Source organism: Rattus norvegicus, chromosome 13 (assembly GCF_036323735.1).
Source record: "Rattus norvegicus strain BN/NHsdMcwi chromosome 13, GRCr8, whole genome shotgun sequence".
NCBI lineage: Eukaryota > Metazoa > Chordata > Mammalia > Rodentia > Muridae > Rattus > Rattus norvegicus.
The window spans coordinates 73,265,898-73,289,279 of NC_086031.1; the positions used below are offsets into that span (position 1 = coordinate 73,265,898).

The 23,382-nt window shown below is 41.9% G+C and overlaps 1 protein-coding gene and 1 long non-coding RNA gene across 6 annotated transcripts in view; one reads left to right on the forward strand and one right to left on the reverse strand.

Moving 5' to 3' along the window:
- Astn1 (astrotactin 1) overlaps window positions 1–23,382 on the forward strand; it is a 318,149-nt gene that overhangs the window by 195,144 nt on the left and 99,623 nt on the right. For 3 of the 5 annotated variants that reach the window (XM_039090767.2, NM_001170603.2, XM_039090770.2), the window contains exon 9: window positions 20,265–20,339. The exons of the other annotated variants lie outside the window; for them this stretch is intronic. In XM_039090767.2, coding sequence (XP_038946695.1) covers window positions 20,265–20,339 — 75 coding nt within the window. The remainder of the gene's footprint in view (window positions 1–20,264; window positions 20,340–23,382) is intronic. 5 annotated transcript variants of the gene reach the window in all.
- The window catches only part of LOC134481520 (uncharacterized), a 30,663-nt gene that overhangs the window by 6,616 nt on the left and 665 nt on the right, over window positions 1–23,382 (reverse strand). The gene's annotated exons all lie outside the window — the stretch shown is intronic.

The window sequence follows — 23,382 nt, forward strand, 5'->3', positions numbered from 1 at the left end:
ATTCATTGCTTTACAAAAATTTAAAGCAGTCACTTTAAAGTAATGCCCTTCTCTACCATGGACTGATTAGAACTCTTTGCTGGTGCGGAGCCAGCTTAATCTTTTATCTGGACCTAACACCAGTTCTAGCTTCTTCCTGGTTACTCTGTGCCTAGGAAGTGCACGTGTTATGAAGAGAATTAAGTAGACAATGAATGTGGAAAATCTGGAAGACATCCTTAAAGGGTGACACTTTTTTGAGGAGCAAGAAAGTGAGTTTGAGAATCAGCTTCAGGGGCACTGACCTCAATAGACTTGTCCTTGGGCTTTCTCTGAATTTATATGGGTGGTCATATGAACATTTGGGGTGGTAGGTCACCCCTGCAGCAGGAAAAGACCACATTTCTTCCATTAACAAAATAACCTAGACAGAAGAGAGTGTAACAACAAAATGGCTAGGACTAGAGATTATGGTTTGAAAGTAGATTTGTCTGTTTCATGCAGAGCAGGGATCTAGTAGGGCTAATGGGGCCAGGAGGGCAGAATAAAGGTCCAAGTAGAAGGGTTTCAGTTCTGGACACAGGAAGAAGATGTGACTACACACCTGTTGCTTTGGCTTTGGGCTAGTGTCTGAGGTACCAAGGCACCCCCTTTTGGCAACAAGCCACAGAGGTGGCTAATGCAAGCACAATCCAATTGTTCAGGCCTCTTGATGCATTCATTCTAGCCCAGAGTTCTTGTTTGATCAGCCTGACTTCTTCTTAAAAGGCCCCGTGAGTGACAAGAACAGGAGACAAAGAGAAGGAACTCAAAGTTGCAGTGGCCTTGAGGACTGAGATCATGGGAAACTTGGGTGGGCGTGGGAAGAGGCACACAGCAGAGCTGTCAGTGGGTAGCACGGCTCAGGTCGTAGCAGTGCTGAGGGGAGTAGACTAGCAGTGGGGAAAGAGCAAAGAGGGCGGAGACACACAGTGAGCTGGTGCAGGTAAATGGAGATTGATCTGCTCATCCTTGGTGTTTTCTTGCCCTGGAACAGCCGGACTGTGCATGCTATCTAGAGCTTGTTTGGCCTGAGAGAGGGGAACATGAAAGAGTTCCTTTGATATAATCAGAACAGGCAAGTCTCCCCTAGGATGGACAGGTGTTTGCAGAAAAAGTTCACTGGGTTTGAAGTAGAAGTTGAATACTTACAAGAGGCAGCAAGTTGTTTCTTCATATTCTGTAAAAGCAGGGTATGAGGATGGGTGAGAGAGCTTTGGATAAAGGGGGTGAGTAAGCCATCAGGGATAGACCTGCACAGGGGCAGTTACTGGGAAGAGTTCAGGAGCATGCTCTGTAAAGGACAGGAGGCACAGATTGGGCATTGAAAGATGCTCAAATATGCAGAAAGAGATGAGGCCATAACTGGTATCTCGGGGGAGCTTGGAGCTGGGATGAGTCTTTAGAATTGTTTTAAATGGAATCAGACATTGGGGCTTTGCCTCCCATTGACTAGTCATTGATTTGAACTTCTCTGAGAAGCAGGACAGCATTAGGCTAAACACCACCACCCTTCTTGCCAGTGGCCACAGAGATGGCTTGGTCATATTCAATCCACAGTCACCATGATCATGTGCCCCTTCTGACAATACTGAGTGCCTGGTGGCTGAGGAAATGTTTGTGTGGAATCCCGGACTAAGTGAACCAAATGCACTGGTAAGAATGTGGGTGGTCCACTGTACCATACAAGGTGACAGGCCACTGTGGCTCTGTGCTGGTGCGCCTCATCCCCACCCCCAGAGGCACTGGCATTGTCTCTGCTTCTGTGCCCAAGAAGCTACTGTTGATGGCCAGTATAGATGACTGCTACACTTCAGCCAGGGGCTGTACTGCCACCGTGGGCAACTTTGCCAAGGCCACCTTTGACGCTATCTCCAAGACCTATAGCTACCTGACCCCTGACCTCTGGAAAGAGAGTGTGTTCACCAAGTCTCCTTATCAGGAATTCACTGATGATCTTATGAAAACCCACACCAGAGTCTCTGTTCAGAGGACCCAGGCTCCAGCTGTGGCTACCACATAAGGGTTTTTATACAAGAAAAATAAATGAATTAAGTCTGAAAAAAAAGAAAAGGATGTGGATGGTCTCATCGCTATTTGGCCCAAGTGACCAACTTTAGAGAAATGTGAGCCTCACCTAATTTCAGCTAAAATCATGCTATGCAAGCTCAAAAGGATCTATGTATCCAGGAAAGGGAGGAGGAGGTGACATGGACTCTTGTATCAATCTCACTGAGGTAATCCGGTGTAATCCTCATAGACTTCATGATCTACGAAGTCTAGGGAGTCAGTGACAGTCTAGGAAGAAAAGACATGGGGAAGAGTTACCAGACTTGGTTAGTTACAGAAAAGTACTTGGAGATTTTTTTTCAGACAAAAAAAAAAGAAATAAAAGAAATATATTCAAACCAATGTATTGACAAAATGAGGTTTTCTGCTTTGCCCCAGAAAAAGGCTGAAGCACACGAGAATGGAACATATTCCAGTTAAAATGTTTTAAAGCAAGCCAGGCATAGTGACGCACACTTGTAATCCCAGCACTGTCTCAAATAAAAGAAAGAAAGAAAGAATTCTCAACACCATAACACCATCTCAAAATAGAATGCTTTGCACTGGGAGGCAGTAAGTGTCCCATCCGTTGGCACTTGAGAATGAAACTGTAATTGCATGTGGCAGTGGGCTTGTCCTGAGAAATATGAGATATGTCCAGCCTTGTGACTGTGTGGCACGACATTGTCGTCTATAAATCTCACACTTGAAAACCACACATTCAGACTCCAGGGAAGATCACAGAAAGTCTCGCATTATGTTAAATAAGATTCTGATTTTGTGTCAGGTAGTATCTGTAACTGCCCTTAGCCATGCGGCCCACTGGCTATGGGTTGGACATGCCCGGCAGGAGTCTAAACCTTAGCATTTTATGATCTCACAAAGAATTCCAGCCTGTCCTTTGAGACAATCATCATGTCAATATTCCTCCAAAGAGTCCAATCTCTGAAATTTTTCAGTGTGATGGCACCCTGGCCACCTTATAAAGCAATGACTTTCCTTTCTGGTAGTTCTAATCAAGGCAAAGTTTCTCCATCTCCTTAACTCCAGAGTAATAAGTACCATTCCCCATCACTTAAATTGGAGAGCAAGAAAAAAAAAATCAAAAGCCAAACACTGCAGACTAGTATTTTCAAACGGTTCCATTTTTGTTACTGTCTATTCTGAACAATTACAGCCTCTGCTTTTTTGTTCCTGGCTACTGCACCAGCGGTGTGGAGGGAGAACAAGCCCCTGTGTCAGATAATGCTAAAGAAAACCTAAGAAAAGGCAAAGCACTCACAGTGTCCCTGAAGCGTTAGGACAGGCCCTGCTGCTGTCTGTTTCTGTCTTGCCTCTGGCTGGGCTCCTACAATTGCTGGACTTCCTGAAGTCTCCCCTCACAGTCAGTCAGCTTGACAGAACGGATTAGGCTCCAGCCAGAACATTCTACAGCACCACAATCCAACGCTGGCAGTCCCTGCTGCTGTCATTGTGTGAGTGAAATTGAGACTGGTGGGAACTGCATGAGGGACAGCCATGGGAATCTGAAACCTTTTGTTAGTCCAGAGGCCTGAAGCTGCCCACCCCTGTGCCCAAGTCCAAGGTCAGAGCAAATACTTTCTAGGTTTTGGAGAGAGAAAGCAGCTGTGCACTGTACTGGGACACTGTTGTGAAGAGCAGAAAACAAATTTTGAGCTGATGAGCATGTTGCCTTCAGAAAAAGAAATGGTATCAAGGAAGAAACATCCTTAAAGCCCCAACCAAGGCAAAGTTGTAGAAGAGAACAACAAATTGTGTGTGAGCTTTAACTATGTCTGTGAGCATTCTTCAAAGGAAAGATAACAGCGGTGAGTGCAGAACGAGTTAATGCTGCTGAAAGGATTAAGTGGAATAAAAATGTGTTTACAAATATACCAGGGGAAAGGGAGCATTTGGGGAAAACAGGCCCATAAATAAGTAAAAGGGATTGAAATCTGCTGCAAGTCCAACAAGACCCAGGCACGGAATTCTGTTTTTCTTAGCTGCCTTTTACACGAAAAATAACAAGATGTTAGCAACTGTGATCTTTAGGAGAAAATCTCCAGCGTGAGACGGAGAAGGGAATCCAGTGGGAATGGTGGAGGTATAAAGCAGGGAGTCCCCAGGGCTCTCCAGGACTCCCTCCAGGGGTGAGCTGAATCCTGAGCTTGGGTATGCTGCTCACTGCCCTGCTCCCTGCCAGACTGCCCCGCCTCCGTACCCTAGGCTTTGGTCTTCCAAGACCCTAATACATCTGTCCTGTGGATCCCTATACCTTAGCCAACCTAACCACATGTTACTCATTTGAAGCTATTCCCTTAAGGGGGATGCCCTCCCCTGTTTTATCAGTAGAAGTCGCTCACCTGCGCATTATCAACACCGTCTTCCTCCCTGTTAGAAACCCTGGGCAAGCCAATCCTGTTTTCTAGTCCCTCTGGGGAATCCCCCCTCAGCAGCATCTGAATTTCCATCTCTTTCTATTTCCTTCCCCTCACTCCACACTGCACCCTCCCCAGTACATTCATCCATGATGCATAACTATGGGCATATATTTACTCCATGGGCCATGAATTCCTTATAGCCCAGGGCTCACCTCTCCTTGTGTACCCAGGTTCCACACTTGAAGTTGTCTGACTATTCTCAAACTTACCTTCAAATCTTGGAGAAATGAAAATAAGCCCATGTCTATGCCTCTTCTAGGCACATTCAGCCAGACGTTCTGGGTATTCTAAGATCCCCAGGTAGTTCAGGTAGCCAGCGATTTGTTGTTAAAATAACTATTACCATGGTCCTCAAAAAATACCTTCCCATGCCAGCAGGATCATCAGCACCTCAAACTTTCTAGAAATCTAAGTTCTTCAGCCCATTTCAGACCTACTGACTCAGATGTTCTGAAGTGGGAGCCACAGATTTACAATCTAATCAGCACTCCGGGTGATCTGGATGTATGCTGAAGTTTGAAATCTACTGCTTTACTTGAGGCTTGCCAAGAAGCAGTCACCGAATTGAAGGCTTCATCTCGCTTTCTCTGACCATTACTGCACAGGGCCTCATTACCTCGACAATGAGTGTCATTAGTAAAGCCATGCTTTTGAAATCTTGCTGTCTGTCTTCTTCCTACCCCTTTGTACAGGTGTCAGTTCATCCCAAGTCCAGTATAAGGCACAGAGGGCTCTTCAATTTATCCCATCACTAAGCCTCAAGGTGTGGCCAATGTAGAGGTTCTTTTTTTTTTTTTTTTGGTTCTTTTTTTCGGAGCTGGGGACCGAACCCAGGGCCTTGCGCTTCCTAGGTAAGCGCTCTACCACTGAGCTAAATCCCCAGCCCCCAATGTAGAGGTTCTTAACTGGCCTTTTAGTGCTTCCTCAGACTCTTTCATTTCCACTGTTCTGCTCACCCGACCTTTCCAGCCATTCCTTTGTTGTCCACCACCGCCGCCGCCGCCATCATCATCATCTCCTCTTAATTTCATGATAATTTAAGACCCTTTTGATTTACCACAATGAAAGTCCAGATTGTCATTTTATGCTTCTCACTAGCTCATCTCTACCCATCTTAAGAACAATCCAAACTCCACAGAGCAGAACCTGAACTCTTAATTCAAACATGTTGCTCCTTTGAATCCCCCAGAACAGTAAACAAAGCCACTATCGCTCCGACCAGAAACCTGACTACCTAGGCTCTTTCTCTCCCCCTTTCTCCAGTATAATTCTTCACCACCCCCATAGATTCTACTTCCTCAAAGTCAAGCTGAATGGAACGGTCCTTCTCCTTCATCCCTGCTCCTTCCCTCAGACACCCTTGAGTCCCCTCTCTCCACTTCTCAGCTATCCTCCCTCCTGCCACTATTTTAAAACCACTAGTTCTCCACTACTTTTTCTCCAGAAAAATCTAACTCCCTATGCTTGAACCACAAGCCTTCTGCTCTGATTCTTAGCTCTAGCCACACGCCTTGAAGTGTCCACACATCCTGGATGTTTGACGAACAGCAACACCTGCTGTGTTAAATCTCTGTAGCTACCTGTAAAGCTTTCTCCCTGTCTGTCTTATATTTCTCCACCACACTGTAGACAAACCAATAGAAATTTTCCTTTCTATTGGAATCAAATCAAATTTGGATTCCTTATGACTCCTCTGCAAAATATTCTGTGGTCCTGTTCCCTACAGATGATTTCCTTCTTTGTAGTTATAACATCAGAGAGCACACTTCACTGTGCATGTGAATTCTCTGGGTCTCTCGGAATTCTGTGACCAAGTGTCACAGACAGAGTAGCATGAAACAACAGAAGTGTTTTCTATCAAAGTTTGGAGGCTAGAATTCCAAGGTGAGGGTGGTGGCAAAAGGGTCGTTCCTGCCTCTTCTAGCTTTTAGGGTCCCAGACACTCTTTGGCCTTAAGAGGCTTCTTTGTTTTAGTCCTTGCCTTCATCTTTACATGACTGGCCATCTCCCTGTGTATGTCCATGTCCTTAGAGTATCAAGCTCTTGTATGGGACTGGGCTCACTTTTACACCAATCTGACCATATCTTATGCATTCACATCCAAGTGAGTTCCAGGTTATTTCCAAGTGAGTTCATATTCTGGGCTCTACTGGGTATCCAAACTTCAAATATAGCACACCTTTCCACTCTGAAAGCCTGGAGTTCTGCATGCCACCCTCGCCCCAGAGTCTGTTTGCTCCACTCTACCCTCTCCCAACTCCATACTCAGACTTCTTTCTTAATGTCCACCAGGCCCATTTTCCCTTTTCTCACCCCATTGTTCCTTCACCCAACCTAGACTATGTGAAAAGCCACTCCTAAAGTAGATTTACAGTCACTCCCAAATCTTTGTTTTCTTTATTGCCTGCTCTCTCTGTCTGCCCAGTCTGGAGTGGCTTTCTTCCTGCTTCTCTGCTCTAGAACCTCCTAGAGCTAAGGCAGAGCCCACAGAAATGAGCTGTCTGTGTTCACTCTAAGCCCCCTTTTTGTTCCATCCCAAATTCAATTAAAAATGCTCTAATACCACACTTAATTTATAATCACTCAATTAATTGCAGTTTTTCTTTCTATATTCTCTCCTCAGCCACTCCAAGGGCTTTGACTGTGTACTACAGATGGTGGATAGACATCATGTTACCTGCTATACCACTGACACCACTGTAAGAATACAGTGGAATCACTAGTGCAAACAAGCTAACAAACACGAGGATTTACAGTGTAAAGTTCAGTGAGGTGCATAGAAAGGAAGGACATAGGGAGGAGGTGACTGACTCAGAGTTTCAGGAGCCAGGACTTCTGAGCTGACACTCAGTGGTGAGAAATACCAGGCAGGCCAGGAGGAATAACAGTATCTTTCCACTCCTGGAAGGTGTTAGAGAAGGACCGCATGAATCCCTCTAGGAACTGTCAGCTACCACGGTATAAGGTACACTTGAGAGGTATGGTTGGCCAGTGGGCAGGGTGACATCATGCAGGAGCCTATGCAGCCTGGGTATGGATTTAAAGAAGGGAAGTTCTGTAGTCTCCCAGCCCACAGCTTAGTCTTTACCTTCCCCAAGGCTCTTCTTGGTTCACCATGGCCCTTTCAAGTACCACCCTCAGCCACTAGAAAGGTTTACTAAACAATACCCTCCTGCCCTTACCCTTTCATATTTTCATTCATAGGCACACAGAGACAATAGTAGCTGTTGAATATGTATTTGTTGAATGAATAAACAAGTAAAGATCTTTTCTCACTGTTTGTCTCCATGAATTACTTTGCAATTTTAGTCTTTCTCAGCTTCAGTGAACTTGTCTGCAAGTTGGAAGCATAGAGTGACTAGTCACTATATTGTGTTGTGACAATGACCAACTCTCTTACGGAGACTCCACCTCTATTCTTGTCTTTCTTCTGGTCCCTGTTTCCCCTGATTATCTAGTTGCCCTGCCTCTCCACATCTGTAGCCACACACAAGACCATCCTCTGTAACTACTGGCTTAATTCATGGCAGAATTCTTGTCTTGGTCCTTTTGCCTCTGAACCCAAAGGGCACCTTAAAGTATCCCTGTTCCACAACTACTGCTTTGAGCAGTCACAGAGAGACTATGCCTTAGGAGGCAATGTCTCTTTAAGAGTCACATCTACCACCAAATTCATGCATCGTTTTCATCTTGGAAAATGCCAGCCATTATTTTATCTCAGAGTTACTTTAATCCGTGCGTCCTCCTTTCCCAGAGGCAAAGTCCTGATGTTACTACTGCACTGCTCAGAATCTATCATGACTCCATACTTGCCACGAAAGAAGAGAATCAGTTTCTGATCATATGCCTCTGTGATTCATGCCCCCCCCCAACACACACACACCTGCCTAATGGCCTCCACCTTACATTACAAATGACTGTGCCCTTAATTGCTTCTGGTGTCCCTTCACGCCCATCTGTTCCATGCCTCTGTCTACACTGTCTCTTCTGCAGTAACTCTTCTCTTCCCTCTGCACCACAAATTCCCAGATGCAGATCATTCTCCAAAGTGTACCTAAACTGCCCCATCCCTGCCTGAGTGTTTGTTCCAAGACCTTTAAACTTGATATACTCTTTCCTTGCTCCGAGCCCATTTGCTTCCTTTTCCCTGGGAGTAGCTCATATGTTCCAGCGATCCAGATGGTGTTCTCACCTCGTTAGCCCTACCAGTTTGCAGATCTCTTCTGTTCTTCCAAACGGGGTGGTGGGAATTCTCAACCATTACAGAAAGGGCTCCGGCTTCCAAGGTTTGGGACTAGAGCCCTGCCTCTGTCACATTAGCTGCAAGGTTTTGGTTGAATGTTAGTTAGCTTTCCTCAGTCTCACTTTCACCATCTATCAAGTGGGACTGATACATTAACTCTTTTCCATGGTTCTTAATGAGAGCTGGTATAATAAATGGAAAACACTTGCTCAGTGATTATTAGTTAATATTCCATAAATCGTGGCTTTTCCTTGTTCAATCATTGGAATTGACAAACTAAATGCCATGGTTTGTTTACTTGTCAACTTTATCCCATTGGACCATGATCCAGGACAAGGACCCAGCCTTTTATCTGTGTCCCAGAGCTCTCCACAGTGGCTGCTCATCAGAGGTGTGTAATAGATACTTGGGGAATGATTTAGAACATTAATGAAGTCCTTGATGGCAAAGAATGTCTATTAATCATTTCGATGTCCCTTGACAGTGTTTAGCAAAGAGTGTTTTTTAACATGGCAATTGGTTAATTAATATTTCCAAGTAAATAAATAGATGAATAACTGGATGAGAGGTTCAATTAAAAGCCAAGCTTGCTAAATATATGTTGAATTGAAATAAATTGGTAGATAGGGGAGGGCTTTTGGAAAATAGTTTTTTGGAAAATAAATTGTGTTCCTTGGTGGATATTTTATTCCTCTCTGGCTTATTTACTTTATGAATCATAGGAGCCCAGCGATCTGTGCCTCCGCCTGTACATTCTGTTCACTCATTCTTCTCCCTTCTCTTGAGTTAGTATTATTTACTTCCTTAACTTCCCACAAGAATTCAATGTGTATCTGTGGTGGAGTTGGAAGCCCCAGATCTGTGGCCTCCCTTGTTCTAGGAGGTCACATTCGGCCACGGATAGATGTTGAACCATTTTACTTGTATGGCGGTGAATTTATGCAGATCCATTGCCAAGTTTTTATCTTGTTCGTTTGTGATTAAAGTTGGATGTCAGGGACACACAGCACACACATCAGGCTGTGTAGAGAAAGCGAGACTAACAAGCTTTCAAGAAAATTGAACTTGAGACCCTGGTTGCATTAACTGAAAGTGCAAACCCATCGAGCCTCTAGATGTAGAAGCCACAGAGAAAAAGGTGGGAGCAAGTTTTCATTCAGAAATTGACAACTCTACTTTAGCTATTGTCCTGAAATTCTACTTATTCATTCATTTAATCTTCTTACAGTTCCCAAGGAAATGGGTTTTGACTATTACCATCTTTGCACAAAAAAAAAGGGAGGGTTAAGTATCTTGTGTCTATTTTGTGTGACTCGCAAACTGTGGTTGGCAAGGTACTTCAATCTAGACATTGGACTTGAATAGAGATTGTCTGACTCCAGAGCCCCAGACAACACAGGAGTTATAGTGAGACCTTTTAGGGCTAGCTTGTCTGAATGACTGCAAGCCTAGTGGCAGTTCCTCAGCTCTCAGCTGACTATGCTCTGTGTTAGTACTTTCTTCTCTGCAGCACTTGCCAGGAGCGTCGGAGAGAACAGTACAGCTGTTCTATGTCCCACTAGTCGTCTGGTCTCCGAAGCTCACAAGAAATGTTGCAGCTATGCAATATAAGTAATATAAGTTCCAGGACTATGCATGTGGTTTGTGTCACATCTGCACATCCATTGTTAGAATCTGTACTTGTGGATGTGTACATGCATGTGAAACAGCCTCAATCTTGTATACTGTTACATGGTGGTCAAATAAGAATGGACCCTATAGAGTCATTTAAATGTTTGGTCATTAGATAGTTGAGCTATTTGACAGAGAATAGAAGGTGTGACTTTGTTGGAGAAAGTGTGTCACTGGGGTTTCACTATAGGTTGTCAAATGCTCAGGCCAGGCCCAGTGTCTCTCTCTTTCCTCCTGTCTGTGGATCTGGACGTAGAACTCTCAGATATTCTAGCTCCATGTTTGCCTTCATGCTGCCATGCTTCCTACCATGCTGTTAATGGACTTCTGAAACTATAAGCAAGCCTCAGTTAAATGCTTCTCTTATTAAGAGTTGCCATGGTCTTGGTGTCTCTTCACAGCAATAGACATGACTAAGACATACTGCGTTAATGGGAATGTTGATCAACAGATATCAAAATGACAAACAGGTTTTATAAAAATAAATCTACATCACATCTTGTAGCAATGAGATTGGGGATAGCATAGTTGATCAATAAAGAATTAATATATTCTGTTCCTCAATATCATTCATAATTTTATAAATGGGTCTCATCGAGTTCTTAGGATGCATTACAATTTCTGTTTTAATGGCAGTCATATTTTATTAAACACCAGTTTTGTCTCTAAAGGTTTGCTTGGCTGATAGGTCAGTAGTTCTCTGAAGTTTTGCTTCAGTATCATAGGCTTCACTTTTCAAAACTATTTATATTTGGTCCAACCCTAGATGCATGCAATGAGAGAACCCCCAAAATTTAGAATCATTCCAGTCATACAGGGGGTAAGTCTGATGCACCCTAAGTTTGGGAAATGTCTTGCTGTGTCACTTTCCAGTGATATAGAAAGAAAAGATATTTAGTGGCAGAATATTTCAAAACAAAGAGAGAAAGAGTGAACTTAATATTGTGTGTGAATTTAATATTATATGAACTTGGCCTAAAAAAATCATAGGCCAGTGAAAAGGGGAGGCTTCCTGTGGACTGTAGATAACTTGTCTCCAATGAATGATCTCCACATAGAAAGCCAAGCCAGTGGATATCCAGTGTCCTGGATTTAGACCCAAGGCTATATTTATATATTTTCTCCCATAGTTCACATCCCATGGCAGTGAGAACAGAAGAAGCCATAACAGGAAGTACCATGTGATACATGCTAACTCTCATCTCTGTGCCTTACCTTGAACCTTACCTAATCTGGTTACTTATGCAGCATGGGCATAATGGCTACACAGCTGAGGTCTCTGTAGGTGGCTATGAGATTTACATGGATGTCTCAGTGTGGTGCTCGCCTGGCACATGGTAAGTGTTCAATAAATAGCAGTTACTATTACCAGCCTCTTCTGACTCATTCAAGATTTTTCCCCCTCATTTTGCCTTAAATAATCCTGAATCCTAAAATATTCAGTAGAACTTCAAATCAAGACCATCTTTCCCCATCTGGAGACACATGAACTCTGCACATACCTCCTATGATGTAGAATTGCTCCCCCCGAGGTGTTAGGAATCAAAGTAGTGATGTCTTCTGTGTTGTTTGAGTTCACTTCCTATATTTGCCAACTTGCTCCTTTGGACAAGAAAGGAAGCCAAGTGTGGATTTTGTTTGTATATGTGTGTATTTGCTTGTTTGTTTGTTTATTGGTAGTTTTTGGGGTTAGTCAAAGTTGTATCCTAGAATCCCCAAATCTACAGGGTAAAGCACATTTCTTTCACTGTTGCAGGTTCAAAATCATTTTATATATCTCTCAAATGCCCTCAAGTAAAACCCCGTTTTAAGGGAGACTTAGTGAGCAAAAGTGCTTGTTGTGCAAGTTTGATGATCTGAGATCAGATCTCCAGAACCCACACAAAAGCCTGAAGTATAGTCAGGGTATCTGTGATCCCATTGCTTCTATGGAGAGAAGTGAAGTTAAGAGACAGGGATCTCTCTGGAAGCTTCTGGGCCAACTATCTTTGTATATCCAACAGTGCATAGGTGAAGGAGAGGCACTTTGTCTCAAACAAGGTGGAGGGTGAGGACCAACTCTTAAGGTTGCCGTCTCTTATCTCTACATTAGTGTTGGGACACTTGTATGCCTGTGGTCACACACACACACACACACACACACACACACACACACACACATGAATGCACCATACATACAATAAAAAGATTAGAAATTTCATTTTAACAATTGGAACCATCATTCATATTAATATACGAATGATAATAGTTAAAATTGATTTATCCTATTCTTATAAGAAGGTAGGTACACATCTTTGAAAATGATCATTTCACTGTGTGCAATTGATAATGTAGGTGCTATTATAGAGGGGACAACTGAGCCACACACAGGCAGGGATGTGGTAGCTCTTTCCTTTATCTTTAAATAAGATAATTTATGTAAAACATATTCATGTTCACACATAAAATATAGAATGAAAACTACTGCAAAAAGTTGAATTAATTAAACCCGAGATTCTTAATGATTTGAAATTTATTTATGCATACTTCATTCAACTATATCAAGGATATATGTGAAGTAAAGCTCTGCGGTGTTCTTTTTTTTTTTTTTTTTTTTTGCTTGGGATCATAAGATCTGAAGAGCGTTTGGATTATAAGTTCTATGTAGCACTTCTGCCTTACAGTTCATTGTCTGTAAGATGCCAAAGGTGAGCTGGTAAGCCTTGTGGACGGAACATGAATTTTCCATGCCTCATTATCATCAGGAGGCCAAGCCATAGTCACGGAACAGGCAATAGGTGGGAGTGAGGAAGGAAGCTTTGAATCTGATTGCCTTTTTTGTCGCAATTGTGTAGAGAGAAGACATTAGCTGGAGCAAAAAGGGGCAGGTGTCAGAAGTTCAAGGAGAAAGAAGGTATTAAATAGTGGTCTAAAGGAAAGGAGAATGAATGGACAAAAGAAATGTAACATAATCAATGGGAGTACCCAGAGCATATTGAAAGTGGTAGACACGGATTTACAATGACATCAACAGTATGGTCGCCAGCTGCCACAGAAATGGAGCCACATGGTCGTTGGCTTTAACCAGTGTTGATGTGTTTCAGAAACGGATGTGGAAGCGGTGCGAGGATGTGGAAACTGAGAGCAACATGAAAGGGAATTGCTGTGGTAACTAATGACAGAACTTAATCTTCATTTATGAAAAGGGAGTACATGAGTTGAGTGACTATCAGGGAAATGGCGAATGTATGGACTTTCTATGTCATGGTAGTAGGATATTGTTGGGTGTCAGAAATGAGGCAAGAAGGCAAAGGATGAGGGTTGGATATTGAGATTCTGGAACTCAAAACCAGTAGTGAGTTTGTGATATTGGCAAGAGAAGACATGATGATGTGAATGAAGGGGAAAGACAAGACCATTAGAGAAGGGTCTTGATCGTTGTCCTGCTTAAGATTTCTATTGCTGTGATGAAGCACCATGTCCAAAAGCAACGTGGGAAAGAAAGGCTTTACTTGACTCAGACCTCCATATTATATTCCATCAGATCAAGAATCAAGACAGGAAATCAAACAGGGCTGGATGCTGGAGGAGGAGCTGATACAGAGGCCATGGAAGAGTGCTGCTTACTGGTTTGCTTTCCTGACTTGTTCATCCTGCTTTCTTGTAGAACTCAGGACCACCAAGTCCAGGAATGGATTCACTCCCAATAGGCTGGGTAGTCCTCCATCAATCACTAATTAAGAAAATCTTCTACAGGCTTGCCTGCAGCCCAATTTTAGGCAGGCATTTTTCTCAATTGAAGCTTCCTCTCTGTAGCTTTTGTCAAGTTGACATAATGCTATTCAGCACAAATGTTGGAAGGATCACTTTATTAGATACTGAAACAACTTAAAAAAGTGATAGAGACCTTGGCAGAGACAAAGATCCAAACAGTGAGGGCTGGAGAGAAGAAGATGTGGTGACTGTAGAATGACTGTAGCAAGGTCCAGAAGTAAGTAGAATGGCCTGATGATAGAAAGTATGAATTTTCTAAAGTCATATGGTTCACAATTGGTGAAGCCTGGTTGTAAAATGGCTTGATCTAGATCCTACACCTACTTCTATCCACTTTGCTAGTTAATTATAACCATGTTACTTACACATAAAAACTAGTGATTAATTTTTACCTATGAATAGACATTGAACAATGGATACTATCTCGTGAACATTTAATTTTAAGCTAACTTAAATAGTATACACTATGCTACATAGTATTAGTTATCCACGACATAAAATGACAACAGTGAGAAATATACTATTTACTAGTTGGAACACTATTAATACTACCTAATGGTGTAAATTAAGAGTAATATATGTTGAGGCAGGCAGGATTCTAGGTTGAAAAGTAGACCCTGAGGGTATAATGTGTCACATATGAGCTTTGGGCCCTGTTAACCATTATAATCCTTATTACTTTAGATAAAGACACACATTGAGCCACCGTTCCCTTGTGATGCCCTCCAGCATAAAGTCCATCCCCTGACATCCTGGCCAAAGGCTTTGTTCTCTGTTTCTAGTGCCCTATTCAATGGAAATTCAAAGTTAGCACTTGAGCATATGAAGGAGCCTCATGTGGGGCACAAGTAGTCCGGTTCTGCACAGAAAGTCTGGTGGAAGAGAATTCTCAGTCCAACACATAGTAGGCTGATCACACAGGGTTTCTTTTTACTCAATTATATCAAAGTTACACAGTGAAGCAAGTGTCAAAGTAATCAAAAATAAGACCAAACGTCCAGTCAAAGCCACAGCTAACTCACGTTGCTCAGCATATCCTTAGGACTCACGGTAAAATCCCCAGGACTTAGGAAAAAGAGAAGTTGTGAACAGAAACTTAAAGCTAAGAAAATTGTGGCTGCTTGGAGAAGATTAAATATGCTGTGCATACTGCCTGATAATAAACAGAAAAGGGAAAGCAAAAAGAGCAAATGAGAGAGCAATTCTGATTACTAGTGTTTTCAGCCTTGGTAGCTGCATGTATATGAGTCTACCTACTGTGTCACCATTAGAGTAGGCTCGACAGTGGTTCATGTTCTGCCTCTGTCTGAAGCAATGGCTCTTAGGCAGCTGCTGAATTGCCATGGGTAGTCCTACATGAAGACTAGCTGAGGCTGTCCACAAGGGAGGGGAAGATTCTGGGCCTTGATTTATCAGGATGAAATTTCATACTCAATTTGAAAACAAACACAAAACCAGCTATTTTCTGAGTTCAGATTCTGCAGAAGTATTGCCTGGTAGCGCAGAGAATAGTAGAGGCCACGTATCTAAGAGGAAACAAGAGACTGAGAGCACCTTCTATGGAGGGTCCCTGTACCACATGTGGCCTGACACTGCCTGCAGCTTCCATGATGATCCAGTGCCCTCTCCACACAGCTAATCTTGGCAGAGTCTACTCCACTCAGCACTGATGGGCAGTCTTGCTGGAGTCATCAGACTAGTAGAAGCTGAGGTGAAAATTTTTTATTCAGTTAAGAATGCCTAGCATCTCCCAGTTTTAACCTTGAAGAACCAAAGTGAAGTGTATCCTGCTTAGATGCCTCCGTCCTGGCCCACAATCTGATCGAGAGATCTAGTAGATGTGAGCAGTTAGTCCCCAGTTATAGCTTTGCTAATAAGGGAGAGGACATTCCTGTCTGAGATCTAGGCCTACGGAGACTTGAGCTGTGGCTGCTGCAGACTCAACCACGTACTTTAGCAACGTGGAGAAGACAATGTTCATGGTATGGGCAGCAAAGAAGAGATAGGGGCATTTCTGACATCCCAAAGAGCTGGCTTCTAACCTCAAGAGGTAGGACTACTCTGAGCTGAGATTGGCTTCCTTGCATTGGGGCCAGGGCATTTTTCTTTCTTGCCTTCATGCAAGGAGTACTAATAACAGAAACTTCTCCTTTTGGAGTTGATCCCAGATCTTCAGCTTCAGAGTATTTTTGGTGCTTTTATATCTACTTCCTCATTACTTCCTGCTATTCCTAAATCAAGATCTAGCCTCCCCAGTGCTGTAAGCCAAGCTCCCCACTTCCATTTCAGGCTTTGCCAAGCACACAGCCTTCTCTTCTCTGGATGGCTGATCTACAGCCAGTACTGACGGAGCCTGTTTCCTAGAACTCCACCTCTCTTTCCTGCTAACATTCTCTTCTATTCATCTAGATGGATATGTTATGTGTTTCTTCAGAAAGACTGTAGATTCCTTGGAGGACAAGAATCTTCTTATTCCAAGTCTTGTTGCCTAATACCACAGTCAACATACAATAGAACTCCAGAAATATTTGGTAAATATATCAAGTTATAATCACCATCTTTGGCAGACCATCCCTGATCAACAGGGAGCAAAGTAAATGTTTCTTTTTCTTCCTCTGCTAGTTGTGATCTGCAACTTCCTGAATTCTCAAACAGTTCTAAGATGTTCTCTTCCCTGTCTCTTGGTGATTAGTGTCAATACTGAATAGTTAGTGCCCTTGAGTGGCGCCTTTGGCTTTCCTGTACTCAAATGTATCTACAACCTGAGTTATATAGATAGCCTGTGCTGGCACTGCATTGTACCTTGGGGCATGAAACATCTTCCTCTATAGGAGTGTTTCTCAATCTTCCTAATGCAGTGACCCTTTAATATAGATCCTCATGTTGTTGTAACCTCCAACCATAAAATTATTGCATTGCTACTTCTCAACTGTAATTTAGCTACTGTTATGAATCATAAGTATCTTATATAGAGAATATCTGCTATGAGACCACAAGGCGGGTGGTCACAACCTACATGTCGAGAACCACTGCTGTAGAAGTGGAGAAATAACTCTTTATTATAGGATTTATTTATGATCCAAGTAATTTGTAAATTTAACATATTTAATAATGGATATGACACTCATTATACGTCAGGCACTGTTCTGAGCATATAATTACATGAACTAGTTCCTTCTCAGAACTACCTTACCAGGCAGACACAGCTACCATCATTGGCCATACTTTCTAGATGAGGACATAAAGATACAGAATGGTTAAAGAACTTGTCAGAGCCACTGTAGGGATTGTTGGTGTCCTAGAATTTAAATCAGGCAGACTCACTTCAGAACCTATGTCTCAAAAATTCTGCTTCCTTGCCTCTAAATGTGAACAGGCAGGGGTAGGGGTAAAGGTGGAGGACTCTACATTGCAGATCTGAGCCCTCCCTTAATGAGTTGCTTTTGCTTTTGAGTGAGTCAAGTGCTGGAACTTCCTTCTACTTTCACTGAGAAACATGCATATGTCTGCTTAAGTATTTCCAAGTTGATTGGCCTGTGTCTTGAAGATAGGGGGGTGTGTGTGTGTGTGTGTCTGTGTGTGTGTGTGTGTGTGTGTGTGTGTGTCTGTGTGTCTGTGTGTCTGTGTGTGTCTGTGTATGTCTACAAATTATAGGGTCCATGCAAGAATTTACTCTGATTCTACACTGTACCAATTTTGAATCTAGAACTGACTTGGAGGCAAAACGTGTGTTACTTAAAAATGACTAAACAATAGGAAGTGAATATGATATTGTCCCCAAAGGGGGAAAATGGAGCAGCAAGTTTCTTTTCTTTATTTTTAATTGTTCTAGTTTGGGAATTGGCTGGGTCATGTGTTGTTGAATCAGTTCATATTTTGTAGCGATGTAGGAGACCTCACTTACTGTTCAGCCAAACATGAGCAGATTTAAACACAGTTCTGCACCCAAAACTGATGAACAGAACAAACATGGAAACATCTGGTAGGGGGCATCTGTTTCTTTGACGTGAGGGCTGTTTATTTTGCAATGCTAGATACTTTTGAAGCCCTGGATAGTTCTAAGTTGAATCCTAGGAAGAAAGTATTTATAAATAGTAAGTATAAAAATGAGACCATTTGTACCATATCCTCCCTTACAGTCTTAATAGCCCCCATGTCTTTTTGCTGCAAAACATGGGCTTTCCCATGGCTTTAATAGTTTAACAGGTTAGGTTAAGTTGGTGATTCTCAACTCGACATAGCCCAATACCCCTTCTTATAACAACCATTTAAAATTTTCTTTTATTTTCCGTAATTTCATAAATAATACAAGCTGTACATAAAAATCCCTACAAGCAAATAGAATGCTTTAGCAGTAATTAAGTGAGAAGTAGGAAGGTGATTTATCGAGGCGTAAGAACTGTTTTTAACATAAAGTACTCTATTACAGAACAAAAAGTGCACTGCAGACATTTGTACATGGTACAATTTACCATGTAAGGCCTGATAAATATGTGAATAGAATGAGAGCAATGGGGACTAATAAGGAAATGCTATTCTACTCTACATCTGGTGTAGTGGTATATCACAGTATTCCTAACATTTCATAGGCAGAGGCAAGAGAACCAAGATGTTGAAGATACCTTCAACTTTAAAGTGAGTTGAGGCGAGCCTGGGCTGCACTAACCCCAGTCTCAAAAATAACAAGACAAAATAAACTGAAACCAGTATATGTTGTGTTTATGAATCAGTGCCTATGCAATGTATAATTTCTCAATCAACATAATAGCTACCCAACCGAGATGGATCTTGTATTAAAACTGTACAAGCTACTAGCTACTTTGCGTTTATATGTAATTGGAGTTAACATTAGGACTCAGATGTATAAACAGTTTTTTAAACTCTTACGCAAATGACCATATGATATTTAAGAGCTTATAGGACACGGGGACATTTTGTGTTGTGCAGAACAGCCTTGGGCACTGCAGTATCTGTCATCCTACCCTTTAAATGGCAGTGCAGCTGTTCAACTCTAAGTGTGTTATTCAAGGAAACCTTTTTACGTTTCCCTCAATTCTATCTCCTAGGGGTTAAGTCTTGCACTGGCAACCACAGAGTTAATGCTTAATGTTAGGCTTAGCACCAAATAATAATAACATATTTTCTGACTTTTCGTAGGCCCCAGGAAACAAAGGGAAAGCCAAAATAAATTCTCAGTAATTGGACTAATTATAAGACTATTCCATAATTATGCTCCATAATTGAAAGACTAAGTCCAACCAGTGTACACAATCACTCAGTACTCAGCGCAACTTCTAGACTTTCTAAAACTTGTTTGAATGAATGACTCATTTGGGGCTTCCCTGGCTGAGCCAGTGAAGGGACACGCATTGTTTAAAGAGATATCTTTCTACTTTCTAAAATGTTTGCCAATATCCAGATGTTGCTAGCAGGGCGGAGTTGATAATAACTTGAAAAGCACCAATTGAGTCTGTTTATATGATTGACATTAAAATGTTCAGATACATCTAGAATATCTCAAACACTAAGAAACCTCATGTCTTTTTGAGTAGGGACCAGAAAGACAAAAGACTCTGACTTATGGCCCTTGACCTAAAAAATTGCTTAATCTTCATGAGAGTCTGTAAAGTGGCCGCTGTTAACCCATTCTTTCTCAAACAAGGAAGTAGGATCTCCCTTACTCAAATGGCTGGCTTTATAGTAGAGCAGGTTTTGAATTCTAGTTTCAAAGAATTGGACTTTTTAAAGATATTATGCCCCTCCCCCATCTTACGTAGGGAAAGTATAGATTTCTGTGAAATTACAACAGAAAGAGTGTAAATTATGGCTGAGTCCCCTCTTACTCTGTATAGTAACCATACCTTGTCTATCAATTTCTGTTTTCTTGGCAGTTCAGTGGTTTTTATACTAACCTTGTTTTTTGGCCCCTTTCCTGGCTTCATGGTTGTATGTGAGCTCAAGTTAGCGAGCTTTGTGAGATCAGAGAATATGTGCTCCTCATTTTTGGGTCTTTAGGACCTAGCATGATGCCTGACTTGAAGAGAGTGTTTGTTGAGTGGACTTTAATTGCATGATATTTCTCCTTTTAGGCCTTGGCCTTACACAATATTTCAGCGAGGCTTTGATCTGGTTTTGGGAGAGCAACCCTCTGATAAAATATTCAGGTAAGTGCATGTCCAGGGATGTGCTTGTGTACGTCTGTAAGCTCCACTCCCACAGAACACTCAGAGTGGTAAACACAGGGAACGCTCGGATGTGTTTTCCTGCTTAGAACAAATGTACTCGACCCAAATCATACCTAGCATCAGCATAGGGGGCTCGGAAGTCAGACAGATTCTGTTTGAGTCTGATTTCACTCCTTGCCAGCTCAGGGAACCTCAGTAAAGTGCTTAAACTCTCAGATCCTTTAGTTTCCCCATTTGTTAAATGGGGCTATATTACATGCCTGGCTGGATTATTTTGAAGGATATGTGAGATAATACAGGGAAAGTCCCCAGCACAAAATCTGGCACAGAACAGGCAATTAATGTCAGTTTCTGCCTCTCCACTTTACATCTAATTTGCACCTTCTTCATAGAGTCTTAAGTTGTTCAAAATTAATCTCTCCCACCCCTGCCTCCCTCTATTCTAAACTCTACCTCATTATTATTTTCTTTTATCTATTACCCTCCTGATCAAATTTGATGATTCTAGTCCCTCCCAATTTCTACCTGCATATCTGGTAATAAATAGCACATATTAGAAAGACTCACAAGCGAAGGGGGATTTGGGTGCCAGCCATGAACTATTGAATTTTCATAAAATTTAATTCACACCAGACCTTTTCTGGAACATAAGCTTATTTCCCATCTAAGATCTTATTGTTCATTCTGGTAGTCCGTTTGTCCTTCATTTAACACACGTTACCCTGTACCTACTTAGAGTCAGAGACTGTGCTTGACCTAGCAGCACGGACTTTTCCATGAGCAAGCCCACTTTTGGAGGAACTGCCCCGACCTTCACATGTTCGAGGTTGTCAAAGAATGAGCTCAATTCCTGCATGCCATTGCTGGAGAGATGGTGAGCCATGGAGGACAGCTGTACGGCTTGCTTCTTTGTTACTGCAGTAATGCAGCTTCCTGAAGACCCTTTAGTGCTACCTTCTTTTACCCCTGTTGTCAATCACACATATTTTTGGTATTGATTTGGCACCTGCATCTGTGTCCTTGAGCCCAATACCACATGCACCTTGTGCCATTTGCCCTCATGAGATAGGATGGATTCAACCACAGTTCTCTTTCTCATGATCACTTCTGCACATGGCCTTTCCTTTCCCTTCAGTCTCCAGACTGTCTCTCCAAGGGCAGGTTGCGTCAAGTTCATGACATTGGCTACAGCCTGCTTTTGAATGTTTGTGCTCTGTGAGAAATCAACAATATTCCTTGGTCTTAAAATTTCTGACAATGAGTTTTCATTTGGATGACTTCCTCCTTATTTTCTTATTGCTCAACTTCCAAGATCATTGAGAGTGACAAAAATGAGGTAAGGAGAAGTCAGGAGAAATTGTATTGATTAGCATAGATAAGTCCTCCATTTTCTACAAATTTTAAGTTATCACTAGTGACCAAAGCTTCTAGTTAAATCTATTAGATCAGAATTTGTGTATGAAAATATGTTCCATCTCTACAACTATTAATTTTTTTCAAGCTTGCTGGCTGCTTGGATATGACAGCCATGAACTACAGAGGGAGCAGGTCTGTGCTTTAATCCATGACTTCACCGCCTCAGGAGCCAGTGGGATAATCAATATGTTATTAACAATTTTGGTCCCCATCATGACAATAACCCTATTCTCAAATGAATACAATGGGTTTGCTTCACTTATTTTGGGGCAGTTTTAAATTAAAACCACTCTGGCATCTAAGTCAACCATTACCAATGGCTATTCCAGGAAAAATTTGATCTGGTCAGTGATGAAAATAGGTTATTTATTTGCTGTTGTACTAATTCATAATTTTATTCTGATCAATTCCAAGCCACTGAATATTTCCTCTAACCTGTGAAATAGAGTTTAAATTCTGGCATTAAATCCTTCCACCACTGTGTGTTGATATTCAACTGTTAAATAAGTTGTTTTTCTCTTATGGAATTTTCTATTCGTGGTCAAATCTACCTTCTACAGGAGCCAATCCACTATATCTAATATTTTCTCATACTCTTGTCATTCAGCAAGATTGCATCTTCTCCTCCTAATATAAACATTGAACATTTCCATGGGCCTGACCAGGTCTCCATATCTGTAATCTCTTGAGCATCCATCATTTCAAAGCATGATTTCAGATACTGTAATATGACTTTGACAGGCTTGGTAAAGAGGCTTCCTGCCTTTAAGTTTTCAGACTTGTCCAAGAGGTGATCTTTTATCTTTGGCCCTATGTGATAATGCCCAGGCTTTCTTAGGATCAATGCATCCAGCACAAACCAGTTTATTCAAAAGTGTTGGGAGTTATGCTCAGGGAATGAATTCTTTCTAAACACACCATGGTAAATTTTATCTACAGCCATGTTGATAAACATTGCTATAAAGCTTCATTCTACTGATCACAATGAATGACTATAGTAGCTAATTGTCAATAAATTTATCTCAGTTTTATTTTAAACTTGGATATTTGCCTATGAGTGAGATGGTTGTCTTCTTGAGGGAAGCTATTCCATAGAAAGCTTTCCAGATTAGATATAGTTTTGAAAATATAATAGACCTTTGTCAGGTATATGTAGGTCCTCAATTTAGGTATCTCCAAAGCTATTGAAATCAGATTATGAAAAGATATGGTGAATCCCACTTTGAAAACCACCAATCCCAAACTAAATACAAGACAGTCCTGATTCAGCCAAGCTGAGTTTCACACCAAAGACATTCTTATAGTGACTCAGTGGGAAAACCATTCATTCCATGGACTCTGATGCCAAGAACTACTGCAGGCCAGTGTGTGCGTTCGTGTGTGTGTGTGTGTGTGTGTGTGTGTGTGTGTGTGTGTGTGTAGGACCTTCTCTTCAAATGTGTACCTGTGTCTCTGAGAATAATACCTTCTTGTCCTAGAAAAATCTGGCCTGGGGAAGGGTGGAGACGCCAGATCAAGGGCTGTTATATTTTCCCACATTGCATTTTGCACCAAGCTAGAGAGACAACAGGCTTATTCTGTCCAACACTGGCAAATAGGGTTTGCC